Source organism: Punica granatum, chromosome 6 (assembly GCF_007655135.1).
Source record: "Punica granatum isolate Tunisia-2019 chromosome 6, ASM765513v2, whole genome shotgun sequence".
In the NCBI taxonomy this organism is placed as follows: Eukaryota; Viridiplantae; Streptophyta; class Magnoliopsida; order Myrtales; family Lythraceae; genus Punica; species Punica granatum.
The window spans coordinates 23,504,783-23,521,344 of NC_045132.1; the positions used below are offsets into that span (position 1 = coordinate 23,504,783).

The following is a 16,562-nucleotide window of genomic DNA, read 5'->3' on the forward strand; positions in this document are numbered from 1 at the left end:
ACCGATCAATCCATGCTTCAAGATGTGATAGCTGAAGCCCGAGCAGCCGACTTATCACTGTACAATTTGACTAGTTTTAGACGAAATGGTAAAAAGTTTCGTGCATGTGATATAATTGCGAAGAAAATTTTGTAGAATTAATATTTTATTCTTCTTTTTTCCGGCAGATAAGTATGTAACGACCGATGCCGCGGTCGCGTTGGTTCCGTATAATTTGACAATTTGGTAGCTTATGAGGAACAGTCGCATTACATATGTTACGAATGAATGAATCAATGATCAGTAGGGTAGGCAATTCCGTAATTCTAACAGAAGAAGAATCATTATTGTCAAATGGATTAGATGTGATAAAAGGTGGGAATGGTAAGGACAAATCATGGGCGGTGTGCCCCGCCCGAGTTGAATTGAAAGAATCATACACACACACACACACACACACACACGAGCCAGAAAAGAAAGTTTTGCCTTTGCGTTGGCCAAAGATTTAACCTCAGCCGTTGATCTCACCTCACGTACCAAAAAAGGGCAAGTCTTTGGTTCAAAAGGTCCATCGGTCTTCTTGACCGAGAAGCCTCCCCGTTCACACGTGCGACCACCGCACGGTATGATTATTCCCTCCCCCTTCCCCATGCCCCCCGCTCTCTCCCCCTCGTTCAACCGAATCATTCAAAGTACGTTAACGTGGTGGCTTGTCCATTTACCCCTTCGCCCCCGGTTTCCCTGACTATATGTATGTATAATTACCCGACCCGCAACCTTCTAATCCCGGATGAAGGGTTAAAGTGGCGATATTAATCTAATCAACCATTGTAAAATCTAATGAACTTTAATCCTCATTCTCCGGGTGCAATTACGGTATTAGTACAAGAGGATACTTCTAATCCAATCAATTCTCTCTCTTTCTGAAGGCAGTGTTCATCCACCTCTTTCATCCGATTCTTAATCTTCGACCATGAGTTCACTTGTCATTGGTCCATTCTCCCTCTTATTAGGTTACTCTTTTGTACCGCCATGAAACTCTACTTTTGGATCGGGAGAATGAATATCGACCAGATTGATTACTGATAGATAACATGTTGGATGCAGTTTATTATCTTCATATGTTCACTGTAGTAGCATTGTTTATCATATTTATAATATTGAATTGACAAATTCCAAGCAAGTTTGAAAGCGGGATTAGAATAGAGGAGCTGAGAGATTTTTCATTCATCCATGATGATGGTGAATTTTCTCAATAATTTATTTTCGAACTTATCCAGAAAGCTTGGCCCGTTTGTTTTATAGGTTAAAATAACAAAAATTTTAATTTTAACTTTAACTTTAACTTAATCCACTACACAACGAAAATACACATTTTTCAAGTAAAAATTTTAACTTTAACTTTAACTCAACAAAGTTATTTTAATTCTGAAACCAAACGCACCGTTACATTTTCATTTGCCTTGTAAGGATCTTCAAGAACATAAATAGTACGATGAAGAACTCACGAGGCGTATGCCTCCTACAAATCTAACCACAGGGCAGAATCTCACGTAAAAAGCATCTTTTTTTTTTTCTTTTGGTGAAAGAAAAGGAAACGCATCATCTTCCTCTTGGAATACCGTAGAGAGAACCGGGTCGGGTTAATAGTTTTGAAATGGATGGCAAGATCGTCATTTCGGGGGATGGGATTAGGAAAAAGGGTATAGAGGGAAAAAGTTGCGTGCGGGGAATCCAGCGCCAGCCTCCATATAATTACAAAACTTGAGGACAAATCCCTCCTCACTATGCTGACGTGGAACCCGATGAGTGGGTAGCCCGAGAGTGCCGGGCCGAGAAGCATGAAACAACAAAGCTCACACCGCGAGAGAGAGAGAGAGAGAGAGGAGCGATGAGGGGTCACGCTTCAGCTGCTAGGGAATGTAGGCGGAGGAGGGGAAGCTGCTTCGTCCTCGTCAATGGCGTGTAGGGAGCTCTGAGGGTAGGGGCATGGAAGTGGAGTTGGCCATGCTGAGGCAACTCATCGGTCAGCTTCAGGAGCTCTCTGACCTCTACGGCTCTCACTACCACCTCCTCCCACGCGACCATTGCCCCCTCGACAACAACAGGTCCTCTCCTCTCCTCTCCTCTCCTCTCCTCTCCTCTCTCCACGATATACGTTTCCTCAGCTCGTAACTAATGGCCGCTCCTTGATTTCTTCGGTTTCTGCTCTCCCTTAGGTTTCGAGTCTTAATCCTCGCATGTCTGTCGCGCCTGTTCTCTGCGATTTTAGGCCTCGTTTCTCGGATTTCCGTTTTAGTCGGCCTCGGCAATGTGCTCGGCGAGTTGATTTCATCGATTCCTTTCCTCCTTTTCTCTTTTTCCTGTTCAGCGATTCCGTCAATCGTTAAGAGCTCTGTTATTCCTATTCTAGCGTCCAATGCTTCTTGTTCTCGCCAGTTCTGACACTTCGCGTGCTTCTCCTCTAATTCAGGAGATTTGTTGATTCTTGTGTGAGGAATTCATTGATCAGTGATGTCGGCCTCATTTCCTATATCAGTGGATGCTATACCTGTCGTTCAACCTGGCTGATCTTAACTCCTCAATTGAATCTGACACCGGTTTCTGTCTGCGTTGCCTTAGCTGCGTTTCTTTTGTTTGTGTCAGAAGTTTTGATTGGAATTAGCCATGGATAGCTTCGGTAGAACCCTCGTATTATTCGTTGCTTTCTGATTATCTCGCTTCTTCCTCATACGTATGTAGTCAAATGGAGCTAGCAGTAGATGGAGGATTCAGTGCTATATTGAGATTTCCTACTTTTCTTCTTTTTCTGCATAATTTGACACTGGATGCCGTATTGTTTATCGCAAATGTAGCGGCAGGGCAGTCCGACAATTGAGGTAGAAGTTAATTATAAATCACCAATTTGCCATGGAAGTGACCTCTGAAAATGAGCTTCCAGTCATGCTGTATAACTTTTACTAATTTTTTTGGGTGAAGTGAAAATCTCTGGTGAGACAAAGAATTGCGTTTGCCGTTCCAAAAAAATTAGAAGGCGAAGAATTACGTGTTGCCTCTGTCTCTCTTTGTTGACTTTATTTATGTGTGTGCAGATTTTGATATTATCTGCTGGTTGTGGTTCCTCAAGGTTAGATGTAGATGTCCTTGGTGATGTATCTATTCTAGGTTGGAGTTGGATGTCAATATTAATCCTCAACTGATAGCTTTCCTTCATTCACAGCTTTTCAAACAATGATTTTATATCTGAGCCAGTATTGTTTCTTTTTCCAACTTCTTCGTTCTTGTGTAATTTTGTTAAAAGTTATATAAATATTCTTAGGATTCTTTTTTTACTAATTTCTTTTTTAGTACATGGCGCAATACACATGCCTTTGCCTAGAATACTTAAAAGTCATGACAACTCTCCCTTTTGCATGAATACTGTCGAGATAACCATCATAAACTTGCGAACAAGCTGATCTCAATTTCACATTAAATATGTTTCCTTCGATTATATTTTTTTTTTTGCATTTCGGCAGCTGATCTAACTTGTCCCGAGCACGGTGTCTCTGTCAAAGATGTTGGCTGCCTGTGCTTGCATTTCTTGTTCCATTCTCTTGTTTTCATGGTTGCCCATGTTTCCTGTATCTGGTCTTGGCCAAGTCTTTGCTTGCAGATGATTGCTGAATACTGCTTTATTTGGTTGCATTAGCTTCTGTATTTAGTCTACGCTTTTCCATCGTCTTCTATTAGCTGAATCTTTTTTCTTGCTTGAAGGCTGCTATCTGTGCTCTCTTAACCTTTTGATTGTGCCGGTTCTCTTTTTCCATTGGTCAACTATCCGTCAATCTCTGGTGGAATTTGTGAAGAGTAACAATCCATCACATATCCTAATCTCAAACCGTCCATGGAGTGGAGGTGACTGGCTAAAGATGTGTTTTAATGTCTATTGCTAGACACGTTCCATCATTTTTTGCTTGACTAATTGTCTGACCATATTGTGGGACAAGGCTTGCATTTCCTTCTTATTTGTTGTCTAAGCCTTGCGTTCACATGACATGCAACTCGTAAAATAACCTTCTTTGCCAGTAATATCATATCATGATGATGCACATTCCATTTTTCCTGGAGAAGAAAAAGAAAAAGAAAAAAAATTTAACTCTACTGAAATAACTCTCTCCCATTTGGACAGGTGGTGCTTTCTTGATGTTGATGATGGCTCCTTAGAATACTGTAGTCCTGTGATGGCAGCTGGAAAGTCCAGATCGAGTTTGAAGAATTTGGATCCCTGCACGCCACCGCCTACCAAGAAATCTAGGAAGGAGCGTAACCACGGCAAATTGGCGGCAAATAGTGCCGCTTCAGGTGAGGTCTTGGAGCGAGAAATTTGGAAGGAATTTCCTGAAGACCTTTATGAAGCTGTCATTGCAAGACTTCCTATTCCTGCATTTTTCCGCTTCCGTGCTGTCTGTCGGAAATGGAATTCCTTGCTTGAGTCCCAGAGCTTCTCTCAGCACTGTGCTGAGGTTCGAAGAGGCTCCCCATGGTTCTACACCATCACCCATGAGAACGTGAATTCTGGGGCCATATACGACTCTGCCTCAAAGAAGTGGCACCACCACCCAAGCATCTCTTCCCTGCCATCAAAGATGATTGTACTGCCTGTGACTTCAGCTGGGGGGCTCGTGTGCTTCATTGACATTGGCCACAAGAATTTCTACGTTTGCAATCCTCTTATGCGGTCCACCAGAGAGCTTCCTCCCCGGTCAGTCCGTATCTGGTCTCGTATTGCCGTGGGAATGACTCTGAACACCAGGAGCGGTACCTACAAAATTGTGTGGTTGGGTTGTGATGGAGAGTGTGAGGTCTACGACTCACTGAGGAACTCATGGGCCCGAACTGGGAGCATGCCCTCTAGCATTAAACTTCCGCTGTCGCTCAACTTCAGGTAAATCTATATATATATAACTAATAAAAATAATGCAATCAGCAAAGTGACCGAAAATTTTCAAAATGAAATAAGTGCGCATAAATGGGAAATTCATTAGAAATAAAGGAAGAATAAAGAACGACACAGCAAGAAATGGGATCTACTCAATTTATTAGGTCTATTCTGCTGTCAGAATTCGCCACTGCCTGTGGGTTCAATTCAGTTTAGTTATCATCAAACAGAGGCAGGAAAGCACTAAATTGAGAAATATATTATGTAAAATGGTAGGTTCCTGAGATTGTGCTTGAAAAGGTTTCTGTATGATCAGGTCGCAGACCGTCTCTATTGGTGATACACTATACTTCATGCGCTCAGATCCCGACGGAATCGTGTCTTACAACACGGCCACTGGGTCATGGAAGCAGTTCATAATTCCGCTTCCAACCCATCTAACCGACCACACCCTTGCTGAGTGTGAGGGTAGGATCATCCTCGCAGGCCTGCTCACAAAGAATGCGGCCACGTGCGTGTGCATATGGGAGCTGCAGAGGATGACGCTCTTGTGGAAGGAGGTTGACAGAATGCCAAACTTGTTGTGCTTAGAGTTCTATGGGAAGCACGTCCGGATGACCTGCCTTGGGAACAGGGGATTGCTCATGCTGTCCCTCAGGTCGAGGCAGATGAACCGTCTCGTCACGTACGATGTGGCGACTGGGGAGTGGGTGAAGCTGCCCGGGTGCACGGTGCCACGTGGCAGTGGGAGGAAGAGGCAGTGGATTGCCTGTGGAACTGCCTTCCACCCTTGCCTAACTGCCGTGCCTTAGAAGGTTCGGGATCTGGATCTGGATTTCTTTTACAAATTAGTAGTCCCGGTTCTTCATTTTCTTATTTATAATGTCGATTTTGGCTGCTTCTTCGTTTCCCCTCAATGTGAAGGGGAAATTTTTCTCTGCCATGGTAACTAATGACATTGGGTTAATGCAGCCCGTTATCTGTCTGCCTTATCGTGTACAAACGTGTAAGACAAATAATCCCTATATCGCAAGCCAAGTTGTTAGTATTTCGCCGCTACTGCTATAAGTGGCTCGGGCTCCTTAATAAACGGAGCACCCACTCTTGTGTTAATTAAATAGCCACGCTTCTTTGTTGTTCTCTCTAAATTACTTTGGTGAGACCTTTCGGCTCTCTATCTCTCTCTCTCTCACTGTGGGGTACCAGGTTTTGCATAATAAGTGCAAATTACAAATGCTTTTCATTTCATTTTCTCCTGGATGGTGAAACTTTAGTAGGTTAGATAATCAAAACGTCGTTTGAGAACTGTGCAGACATTGGCACTGGGACGAAGATTAATTTGCACCGAGAAAAGCCGAAACGAGTTCCGGAATTTATTAATAATGTACTTTACGGTAAATAGTACATGCACATATTCATTCCTACAGATGACAAAGTCCAACCGCCCAAAGAGTCGTCCGCCATTTTCCTTGTGTCAAAATCATCACCTACCAGTAAGCAGTCATGCCATACCCCCACTCGTTGCAGTTCTGATTATCTGGAACAGCGCTGTCACGAACAGAAAAGAGAGTAACATAACATTAGTAGGATGATGCTGAACTTCAGTATTGGACTAGCGACAAGGCACTGTATATATTTTACCACCACCCTACTACTGCCTACCGGCCTATCCAAATTACTAGATTATCACTAGACAAGAATAATAAGCAAGCTACCAACGTGGGTTGGTTCAAGCGGTTCGACACTTGTTCCACTTAGGCAAGATCCCGAAATCAAGTCTTTGTGAATGCAGAAAATCCACGCTGGGAGAGTTTTACTCCTTAGTGAGCCGATCCAGCTCGACTGAATTAGTCGAGAAGGCTTCCGCTTATCAGGGTTCACACAAAAAAAATAAGAAGAAGAAGAAGAAGAAGAAGCAAGTTTTCCACCTAGCAAGTAACTACCAAAATTCCCCACTGTCTACTGTCCTGCCTTGCAGCCCTAATGCTTTACTGCTTGTTTAGATGAGAGGACAATGGAGGAAAAGGTAGAAATAGTTATGGAAGGTAAAGATCCTTTGGGTAGTCTACTACAAATCTCCCTTCCTTTTCCCTCCGTTTCTCTCGAATCAAACAGAGAGTAAGGTCCGACTACAAACCCAAGAAGGCTTCAGCCTGGCTTGAACCTAGTTAAGATCACTCAATGTTTGGCCTAACCTTCTGAAGAGCAGAGAGAGCAACAAGGCCAATAACAGAGCTAGACAAGCAAAAACTGGCGTCCTTATGCCGAGACAAGCAATCATGAGGCTAGATGTGACTGGTCTGAACAAGAAACAGATCCTCAGGAAACTAGTTGTTGCAATAGGTGCATGTGGCAATGGCAGTTGGTTGAGCACTATATAAATATTTCCAAGATTATGAGAAACAGTGCTAGATGTTAGATATTATCACAGAACAAAGAACATGGAAATGAGAAAGGTGAATCCATCTCCAAATCTAAAAACAGCAATGTGTTGTTGCTGACTTAAGTTTTTTTATAGGTTTCATCAGGAGAAAGGGTAGTAACTGAAAGATCTGAACTTAAGTAAGAAACATGCTTCTGCACAATTTCATGGTAAAATTAAGGAGCTGGATTCTCTGGGGAAAGAAGGAATAAGTTCGCTGTGGAATGTGACTCCACTCGCCGCTTAATGAAGAATTTGTTATGACTTTATGCATCAGTAATTCCAACCATTTTGCTTGGATTAACAAAGGAGAGGTTCAGAATTTTCTACCGCAGATTCTGCTACTTTATCCATTGTACTAGCTCCCTATCCCTTCTCATATAGGAATTAAAAGTTTTCTATAAGAGTTTGCCAGGTCGAAATGACGTAATCACCACTACTTTTCATTGCTTAAATTTCTCACGCCCGAAGAAAAGAACACAATCATTTGGAGGTTTTTCTTCCTCCCACACCTTAACAACTTCTTCTCAATCGTAGATAAAGCAGAGACATCCCTACATCTAAGTAAAGTGTCAGCTTGAAAAACGAGGTTATGTGTATCTTTTTCAACTTGGAAACCGAGTGGAGGATGGCTTTTTGCATCTATGAAATATCAACTTATTGAGCATCGGCAAATCAAGACGAAAAAAAGAAAAATCATTTTCAGGAGAATCATGAAAAAGAATACTCACATGAGCCGATGACTACAAAGACGAAGAACCCCAAAAGCAGCGGGCCAACTGGATAGTCCTTCCCCTTTTTGGTGTTGGTTTCAGGGACAGATCCTCTTCTTGTGATGTTCTTTTCAAACCTGTACACCTTCCTATCTGCAAGACGCCTTGAAGTCGTCTGCCAAAGCACCCCAACCAAAACCATTAGACATAATTGTCTGATCAAATAAATCATGAACAAGACCACATCCCGAACCTCCTAATGTTTAAAAAACAAAAAATAAATAAACCTCAATGATGTCGCATTATCGAGGCTACTTCGATTACATTTTCTCATTGCACATCACATGCATGTGAAGCTACAGATTAGCAGCAGAAATTGTTATTTTTCTCACAATTATCCATCGACCATATTATCTAGTTTGGACCGTATCCTTGACTTATTTGAGATATATCCACGAATTTGCACAGATTAGGCTACATGCACTCTCAGATCCCTCTTAATAACACTCAACTTTGCAAGCAAGAACATAACTCCAACCAATCAGCCATTTTAAACTGATGTTATATATCTTATTGGTACAAAAGGCAATTTCGATATCCACATACGAAATGTGCAGGAAAAAATTGATATATAATTACTTCAGTGGACTTGATATCTGTGGCTAACCAGAAAAATGGACTAATCAATAACTATCTGTATCTGGAAACCTTCCTTTGCGCATTGATGAGAACATAAGTAATTTCGATACACAATCATCACCATAAGAACATGCAAAACAAGGATCTATCCAATGCTATCATCATCATCACCAAATGAAATATCGAGAATTACTGCAAACTACGGAGGCTTTTCAACCAGTTTCCTATGTAAATTAACTGTCAAACAATCCAATTTAACCATATCGACGACATCTTCGCCATGGTATTAAAATGGCAGCTGAAATGCAGCGTCAAAGACATCCACGAGCTCGGGCTTGTGGAATTCGGAAAATAACCTACGCTCGTACGAAGATCTGCAGAATAAATTCGAAACGATCCTATAAAAAGCGCCTCGAGCACGATTGGAAGCTCAGGGAACCATACAATGGCAGATCATGGAGAGATCAATCAGCATTTATCCAAACAAATCATAGATCAGCAATACAACCGGAAAATCTAGCGAAATTTGGAAAGCAGGGCAGGGATTAGAGAGATTGCTAGACTCCGCCACCGGCAGGAAAGCTAAGGACGCGACGGCGAAGAGATCGGGAACGGAGAGCTAGAATACCATTGTCGCCGGGGAGATCCGATAGCCGAGAACCGTCGACGCAGGCGAAATCAGAGATCGAGACGGATCGATGAGCTTCTCCACTCTCCCAGCCCTTTTCTCTCTCTCAATTCCTCTCTCGCTCTCTGAGGATGAACGACGATCTCTTTCCGTCCCGTTTATATAGCACCTCCGATTTTTTTTTTATCTTTTTTTTTTTTGGTGGATTTATTTCTGAGGCGGGTTAAGTTGGAGCGACAGTTACCGAAGGGAACGTGACGGACTCCTCGTGATTGGGCTAGACACGTTCATCCTTCCACGTGTCTTGTTCCCATTGGTTCGTGAAATCGTAACGTAACAGGTCGTCCAAGTGGATTACTCAGTGACGCGACGTGGAAGAGCGGTTTTGCGACCTGTGTTTGACTTGTGATCCGTTTTCAAACCCACGGATGATCCGGCCATATTAACGGCTTTCGTCATTATTCTTTTTGTCCCTTTTTTTTGTCTTTTTAAGTTTTAAATTAAAATGAAATATTCTAAAACTACAAAACTAGTGCCATAATCCAAATCAAGCTCTTACCAGTCAGGATACGATATCAAAGATGCAGTAATCCAAATCCCACTCTTGCCATTCATTACATCATATCAAAGATGCTCATTTGTCGGTAGAGTTTGGTAGATTACCAAAAAAAAAATGCTATTGACAATATGAATTATCACTAATTACCGGTAAAGTTGAATGTAAGCGTTTGGAGATTGCCACCGAGGTTAAGATTTATGTCGACGCCCTACATGGAGACTATTCATATCATCACTTTGATCTTGCATTATCATGACGATCAGGATTGTTAATAATATGATGGAATTATACACAACAATCTTCTTGTAAGTTGACGGCAAATTCATCTAACATTACTAGGTCCACCCAAAAAAAAAAAAAACAAGAAAGAAACAAAATCTGACATTACCAATAATATGTTTAGATTTCCTCATATCAAAATAACACCTTAACTTAGGAATTAATTAACGTAGATTTGTTCAAGTGGTTCAACACTTAAGTTAGGAATTAACTAACGTATATTTGTTTAGACGGTTCGACACTTGTTTTTTTAAGTAAGATTTCAGGTTCGAGTCTCGTGAATGAAAAAAAAAATCACTACGAGAGAGTTTTGTCTATTAGTGGGCTGACCCGACTCGATTGGATCCATTGAGTTTCCAAATACCAGAATTCGCACCGAGAACATCACCTTAGGTAGGAATTATGTTTGAAGTGTGGCTCCTCTTACAATAGAAAATCAGTTTAATCTTTTATAAGGCAAATTTAGCTAAACGGTTAAAAAAAATTGTTTGTTAACGATAAGATTCGCACATGACACTCTCATTTGTTTCTCCAATGATGGGAAATCATAACCGTTAAGAGTGCGTTTGGATTTTGAGTTGAGTTGAGTTGAGTTTTGATTTTAATTGGTTTGTAATGATTGTATTGTTGAATTATGAGAAAAAATGTGAAAAAGTAATAAATAATTTAGATAAAGTAATGATTGTGTTGTTAAATTGTGAAAAAGTAATGAATAATTAAGAGAATTTAATATTAAAAATTGAATTGAATGGTTAAATTTTTTTTTTAAAAAAAAAGTAATGATTGTGATGTTGTTTTGAAAATAAGTAGAGTTAAGTTGAGTTGAGTTGAAATTTTTTAAAAAAATAAACACACCCTAAAAATTCTAATGACTTTCTTGTCTGAACCATTGGTATATGAAATCATTTTAATTGACTGAACCAACGTCATTATCACCTAAAATCTAGTTGAGACTCCATTTGAGAGTGTGGTAGAGATTGTATAAGTACTTGTTTTACCGACTTTGACTTTTTAGTATAAGCAATTTTGATAAAATTTTGTAAAACATGATTTAGTTAATTTCTATCATTGAAAATATAATTTTCTTTGATAAATTATCCTCTATTTCAGGTATTAATTTTTATTTTAATAGTCTCAAATTATTATCTTCTAAACATTTTAACTTATTCTAAAATCATCATTTATTTTTTAACAATTATATTTTAGTATTTTTATATTTGCAGGACCACCTCAAACCAAGCCCTTAGACTGCTATAACAGGCGATGCTTAGGCTCCTATTGTACCCAACCTCCTTAATTGGGACCCCTAGGACGAACCAACCGTGATAAATGTCCCAGGTAGTCCCCACCACTGACAACCACCCCCCCCCCCCCACCCCACCCCAAATATTCATCAAATATTATTCATCCATTTTGAATTAGTTTAACATCCAATCATAATGTTTTATTCATGAACTTATTGTGTGGCCGATTTTATACTTCTTAAATATTCTAATTGAATATTATACCGAAAATGGCTAATTAATAACTCACCAAATATTAGCTCAGACCACCCATATTTCACCACTATTATAAGATTATGATAAGATGAGGGTTGACTTTTAACTTTGCCAATTCAAGTGGGCAAGTGATTCCCAACATTTCATTCAGGCTGTCTCAAACAGCTGTTCTCCAACCCCCTCACTCATCCATTCCTCAACCAACCCACCATACTTGAGTAGGGAGGAGGACGAGGTTCCTTTGAGGAAAATAAGGAGTGAAATTGATAATCCTTGCCTGTAAGCCGAAATCATCTCCCTTCCACATCTCAGTTATCTGTTAACTGACCAAACTCTAGGCTACCTCAAGAGCCCCTTGAAGATAAACCAAACCCAAATGCGCACATATAAATAAGGAGTAAAACATTTCTGAGAGACCAGCAAAACAACCAGCAGGGACTTTTAGGAAGCATGCCGGTTGCAAAAGTGCCCTATACAGGCACCTTACAAATGCAGTTCATACTATAGTGATCGAACCGCAGGGGCACAAGAGATTCTGCAAACTCCCGGTTAAACAGCAGAAATGTGGATACAGTCAACTGTTCTCCATAAAGCCAGAGATATTTCGAGACAAAACCTTCAGCAGTTAGTCACCACATAATGGTTGTTCACCGGAATCTCATTAACTGTAAACAACAATGCAGGAAAACTTCAAGCGTTCGAACAGAGGACTATTATCCGGAACACCTGAAAATACGTTGTCGGCAAACACAACAGCCTAAAATTTCTTAACCATTAGCAGCAGTCAATGCAGTTCTTGATATTCTAAGTCAACTGAAGACGAACCTAATTCAAGGTCTCTCCTTCAAGCTTAAGCATCAAAGGGCAGGAGACGACATTTAATGGAGAAGACCGCAAGCATTACTTAAGAGAAGCAAGGCGCAAACCCTTCAATAATCTGGCTTTTAGCTTGCAGTACATTGCGGGGATAAGAAGATATTACGGCATCCCTCACTGAAGATATACACAGTCAATCCAGAAATGTAATCAAAAGGAATTGAAATGGGATCATACGCTAAATTTAGCAGGAAGACTGACCAACCCTAATTTTTCCAAAATTTACGCAGTACCTATAATGAGCTGGAACATCTAAGTGAAGATCCGGGGATGGGGGGTGGTGAGGATCACTCGTCGAAAGATATATGTTATCAAAATGTAGCACATTGGTATAATTGACGAAATCGGAGTCATCACAGACAAAAAGGGCATATCACAAAATGTAAACTCAACTGCCTATCACTTGCTGTTAGTTTGAAGATAATCCTCCACATCAATTATCTCCGGTGCTCCAGATTCCTCTCCATTTTTCTTGCGCCTTTTAACAGCTCGCACGTCATATTCGATATCCGATGTACCTTCATTGACAAATGTTTCCCGATTTTCCGTTTCTTGAACAGTCACTGTAGTAGCGTGAATAAGTTCCAGTGGGGTAGCCGCAGGATCGAGCTCCCAGCATCCCCTGGGAGCACCGCGAGCTTCTTTACCTGTAAGCAGGCGAGAAGGGACATGATGAGAGAATCGGAACATCTCCTCTCTTGGGATTCTTCTGATCTCCTTCGGGTCCAAATGTCGGCAAAATACCGTCTTAAACCCAGCAACCTTAACTAAGGGAACAACAGTCACCCCTCCTCGCTCTTCATCATAGTCCTCAAGAACTTCCACCATATCGTACTTATGAATAATGTCACCTGTGGTGGTCTCGTTCCAGTCGGGGGACCAGTTCCTGTAGAGAGCCCAAACATCGCCTTTTCTTGGATATATACAGATGACCCCTCGAGCACCTTTCATCCACCTGACCTTGTGCGAAAAAGAATTAAGTGAGCTGTTAGTCTCATATTTGCCAACTCTAAATTCCCCGCAGGTTTTCATGAAACCTAAACCAACCCAACTCAAGGACCCAAACTCGGTGTTACTCTTCGAATTGAGCCAACTAATCTGCAACTTGAAAGGATGCAAGGAGATGACATTCTGAATGAGAGCATAATATCGAGGCATTCCATCATTACCATCGTACGCAGCCCAAATCTCATTCTCTCCAAATGATTTCTCGGTCCGGTCTAAGTCAAAATCATGGAAATCTGAGTCTGGTACATTGATGCCTGAAACCACCTTTGAAGCACGAGCTTTAGTCCCTGCTTTTTCTGAGTTGACTTCTGCTAAAGGTTCCTCTTCCACTTTACTATGATCCTCTTTCCTGTCTTCCCTGTTCACTTTAACAGCACCTCCCCATTCATCTAGTTTTTGGCGAATTTTTGTCCTAGCCTTCTCAACAAGTATTCTCTGTAATTCATTCTGAGGTACTTCTCTAAACATATTGAGCTTAACTGTTCCACCGAACCTACTCATTTCCAAATTTCCTTGTTTCGAAGCAAAAGATTGAATCACACCTGCTCCACCAAATCCACTCTGAACTCCTGTCTGATCAGTAATGGTTGCTGCATGATTATTCACATCGTTATCACCTGTACTTCGCTTTGCAGCAGTATAAGAGCTAGCAGTAAGCGCCGTGCCAGCAGGTCCACTACCTTTTTTGTGCGCCTGCTTTCTTCTGAGGGTCTCCTCTCTCTTTGAAGCTGCCTGTGCCTCCTCCCTCACCCTCTTCGCTTGCTCGTATGCCTGCTGCACCACAGTCGCAGCCTGAGCAGCAGTTGAAGCACCATTACCGGCACCCTTGAATGGGGCCCAATGGAAGGTCTGTTGGGTGGAGGAATCATGACCACCAGAAGAAGCCATGTTGTTGCCTCCTTTATTTACTGCCCCCTTACTACTTGCCTGATTTTTCCCACCTTTCTGATGAAGAGAAAAATTCCAGGGTTTTGACGATACATTACCGTTTAAAGTTGGCGGGCTTCTTTCTACTGCGTAGAATGGCACGCGGCAATTTGGGCATAAGAGATTGTGGTTGACATATGCCCTGAGGTACTCAAATTGGGTCTTGCAACGATGACAAACAGTCCAAAAGGTACCGGGCTGTTGCTTCTGAGAAGATTGAGAATGGCCCGCTCGCTCAGAAGCGGCCTTGTGCACCTTCGTGCTAGGGGGAGGATTCGTACGTTTCGTGAAACTGGAAAAGCCATTGGCACCTGGAGGAGGGCCAGTTGACCTGGCAGTCGCAGTTGAAACCCTCTGGAATATCCTGGCCCGTCTCTTTTGGTCATATGCTGCTCTCTTAACCTTATCTGACAGCATACTCAATGCCTCAGAGATGAGCTTAAATGCTCCATCGGCTCCAATGGACTTGTTCTTATCAGGGTGCAGCACTAGAGCGAGCTTCCTGAACTGTTTTCTTATGGTCTCTTCATCGGCCATTGGACTCACACCGAGTATTCCATACCAATCTGATTCGCCATGAACTTTGTTCTCTGCACTAACATACACATTCAGCGTGGCCAACAATTGGTTGATGCCCTCAAGCTCAGGATACAAACTTTGAGCCTTGAGGGCGAATTTCTTTGCCCCCGCCATGTCCTTTGCCGTGAACTTCTTCTCCGCAATCTCCTTTGCCCTCGTGGCCTCATCTTTATTACACTCCATTCCAACGGCCTATCCCGGCCGTTAGAACTATTTAAATTCTCCAAATTCGCCAACAAATCCCCCGTTTACAACAACAAATTTCAATGGCTACAGGATCCTCTGTTCCAACAGTTCTGCGGACTCGATGCTTCGGGAAAAGAAAAGGGAAAATGCAAGAACAGTTTAGCACTAACTTCCACAGAAACTCAACATGTAAACAGCAATTAATCGAGAAACTTCTAGCAGCAGGACAGACTTCCATTTCAGCACAACGTTACCATATAAGACGAACAGATTGGGAGGGAATTTAAAAATAAATAAATAAATAAAATTGTCGTTTCGATTGACAAAATGCCAGAGAAAATCCTCGACAGTTGAAGGAAATGGACAACAAATCTAGCAAGTCAATCTATACGAAACCGGTTAAAAGCAAAGCAAATCTTCAGCAGATCTACGAGACGAAGTCCTAGATCAGCTCAGCCCATAAGAATCCCCACTAACCCAGCAACCGCACCTGAACGAAACCCTCAAACGGGCCCCGATCACTGTTCACGCAAGTCCAACGTCGCAGAGCGAGGAAGGCAAATCGATTTTTACCTCTAATCACAGCTAACGCCGGCGTTGACGGTTGGGGAGCCCGGGAATCCTCAGAGACGCCATGAACGACGTAGCTTCGTCATCATCATCAATCCCGTCGCCGGTTGTATTTTCCTTTCTGCCCCTCGATATATCGGCCGGGCAGAATCAAAAGCAATCCCTCAAACCGGGACGTGTTGTCAAATGGAAGGCTTTTGCACGGTGAGGGCTTGTAGTTCTGCTCTTATTCTAAAGAACCCAAACCTGCCACCACATTGCCCTAACCATGGTTAGTTTTTACCCTCGGGTCAGGTCTTCCCAACTCCCCGGACCTCGTAATGCGAGTAACCATTGCGTTGTTGAATCGTGAAAAAAATAATGAATAATTGATATAATTTAGAATTCAAAATTAAATTGAATAGTTAAAAACATTGAAGAAAAAAAATAATGATTGTATTGTTGAATTGAAGGTAAGTGAAGTAGAGTTAAAAAAAAATTGAAACCAAACGGGGCAGAGTATCTACGAATGTCGCTGGACATGCATGCAGTCGAAGGGATGAAACATAAGATTCTCATCTAAAGTGAATTTAAACATACTATGATATTCGATACGTTATTATTAATTTTTCAGACATAATTTTGAAACATATAAAATGATTTCTTTTTTGCGCCTCAATAGGCTCACCGTCGTTGGAGTAGCAAACTTTACCTACTTTGGCAATTTGGCCTACGACTTATCGGTTATGAATATGATCCGATCCTTTACAATAAGATCCTTTATGTTTCCGATACACA

General features: G+C 41.6%; 3 protein-coding genes across 4 annotated transcripts; 1 reads left to right on the plus strand and 2 right to left on the minus strand.

Moving 5' to 3' along the window:
• Nucleotides 1–1,802: 1,802 nt before the first annotated feature.
• On the plus strand, nt 1,803–6,041 carry LOC116210506 (F-box only protein 6). Of its 2 annotated transcripts, none has more exons than XM_031544389.1 (3): nt 1,803–2,087; nt 4,151–4,906; nt 5,217–6,041. In XM_031544389.1, the coding sequence occupies exons 1-3, from the start codon at nt 1,969–1,971 to the stop codon at nt 5,710–5,712; spliced, it is 1,371 nt and encodes a 456-aa protein (XP_031400249.1). In that variant the 5' UTR covers nt 1,803–1,968; the 3' UTR covers nt 5,713–6,041. The 2 variants fall into 2 exon arrangements, with proteins under 2 accessions (XP_031400249.1, XP_031400250.1); XM_031544390.1 differs by lacking the exon at nt 1,803–2,087 and adding an exon at nt 3,851–3,876.
• A 197-nt stretch (nt 6,042–6,238) lies between these two features.
• LOC116210507 (stress-associated endoplasmic reticulum protein 2-like) lies at nt 6,239–9,459 on the minus strand. The gene is made up of 3 exons (XM_031544391.1): nt 9,303–9,459; nt 8,054–8,210; nt 6,239–6,448 (listed from the first exon to the last, which is right to left on the minus strand). The coding sequence occupies exons 1-3, from the start codon at nt 9,303–9,305 to the stop codon at nt 6,402–6,404; spliced, it is 207 nt and encodes a 68-aa protein (XP_031400251.1). The 5' UTR covers nt 9,306–9,459; the 3' UTR covers nt 6,239–6,401.
• Nucleotides 9,460–12,543: 3,084 nt separating this feature from the next.
• On the minus strand, nt 12,544–15,997 carry LOC116211207. Its single transcript, XM_031545477.1, has 2 exons — nt 15,789–15,997; nt 12,544–15,339 (listed from the first exon to the last, which is right to left on the minus strand). The coding sequence occupies exon 2, from the start codon at nt 15,210–15,212 to the stop codon at nt 12,915–12,917; it is 2,298 nt and encodes a 765-aa protein (XP_031401337.1). The 5' UTR covers nt 15,213–15,339; nt 15,789–15,997; the 3' UTR covers nt 12,544–12,914.
• Nucleotides 15,998–16,562: the final 565 nt, after the last annotated feature.

Excerpts from the sequence above, each read along its gene's own strand:
- LOC116210506 (XM_031544389.1), top strand. The coding sequence starts at position 1,969 with ATGGAAGTGGAGTTGGCCATGCTGAGGCAACTCATCGGTCAGCTTCAG. Across the intron at positions 2,088-4,150 it reads TGCCCCCTCGACAACAACAG|GTGGTGCTTTCTTGATGTTG; the intron begins GTCCTCTCCTCT and ends CCATTTGGACAG. Across the intron at positions 4,907-5,216 it reads CCGCTGTCGCTCAACTTCAG|GTCGCAGACCGTCTCTATTG; the intron begins GTAAATCTATAT and ends CTGTATGATCAG.
- LOC116210507 (XM_031544391.1), bottom strand. Across the intron at positions 6,449-8,053 it reads CTTTGTAGTCATCGGCTCAT|CGCTGTTCCAGATAATCAGA; the intron begins GTGAGTATTCTT and ends TGTTCGTGACAG.
- LOC116211207 (XM_031545477.1), bottom strand. The coding sequence starts at position 15,212 with ATGGAGTGTAATAAAGATGAGGCCACGAGGGCAAAGGAGATTGCGGAG.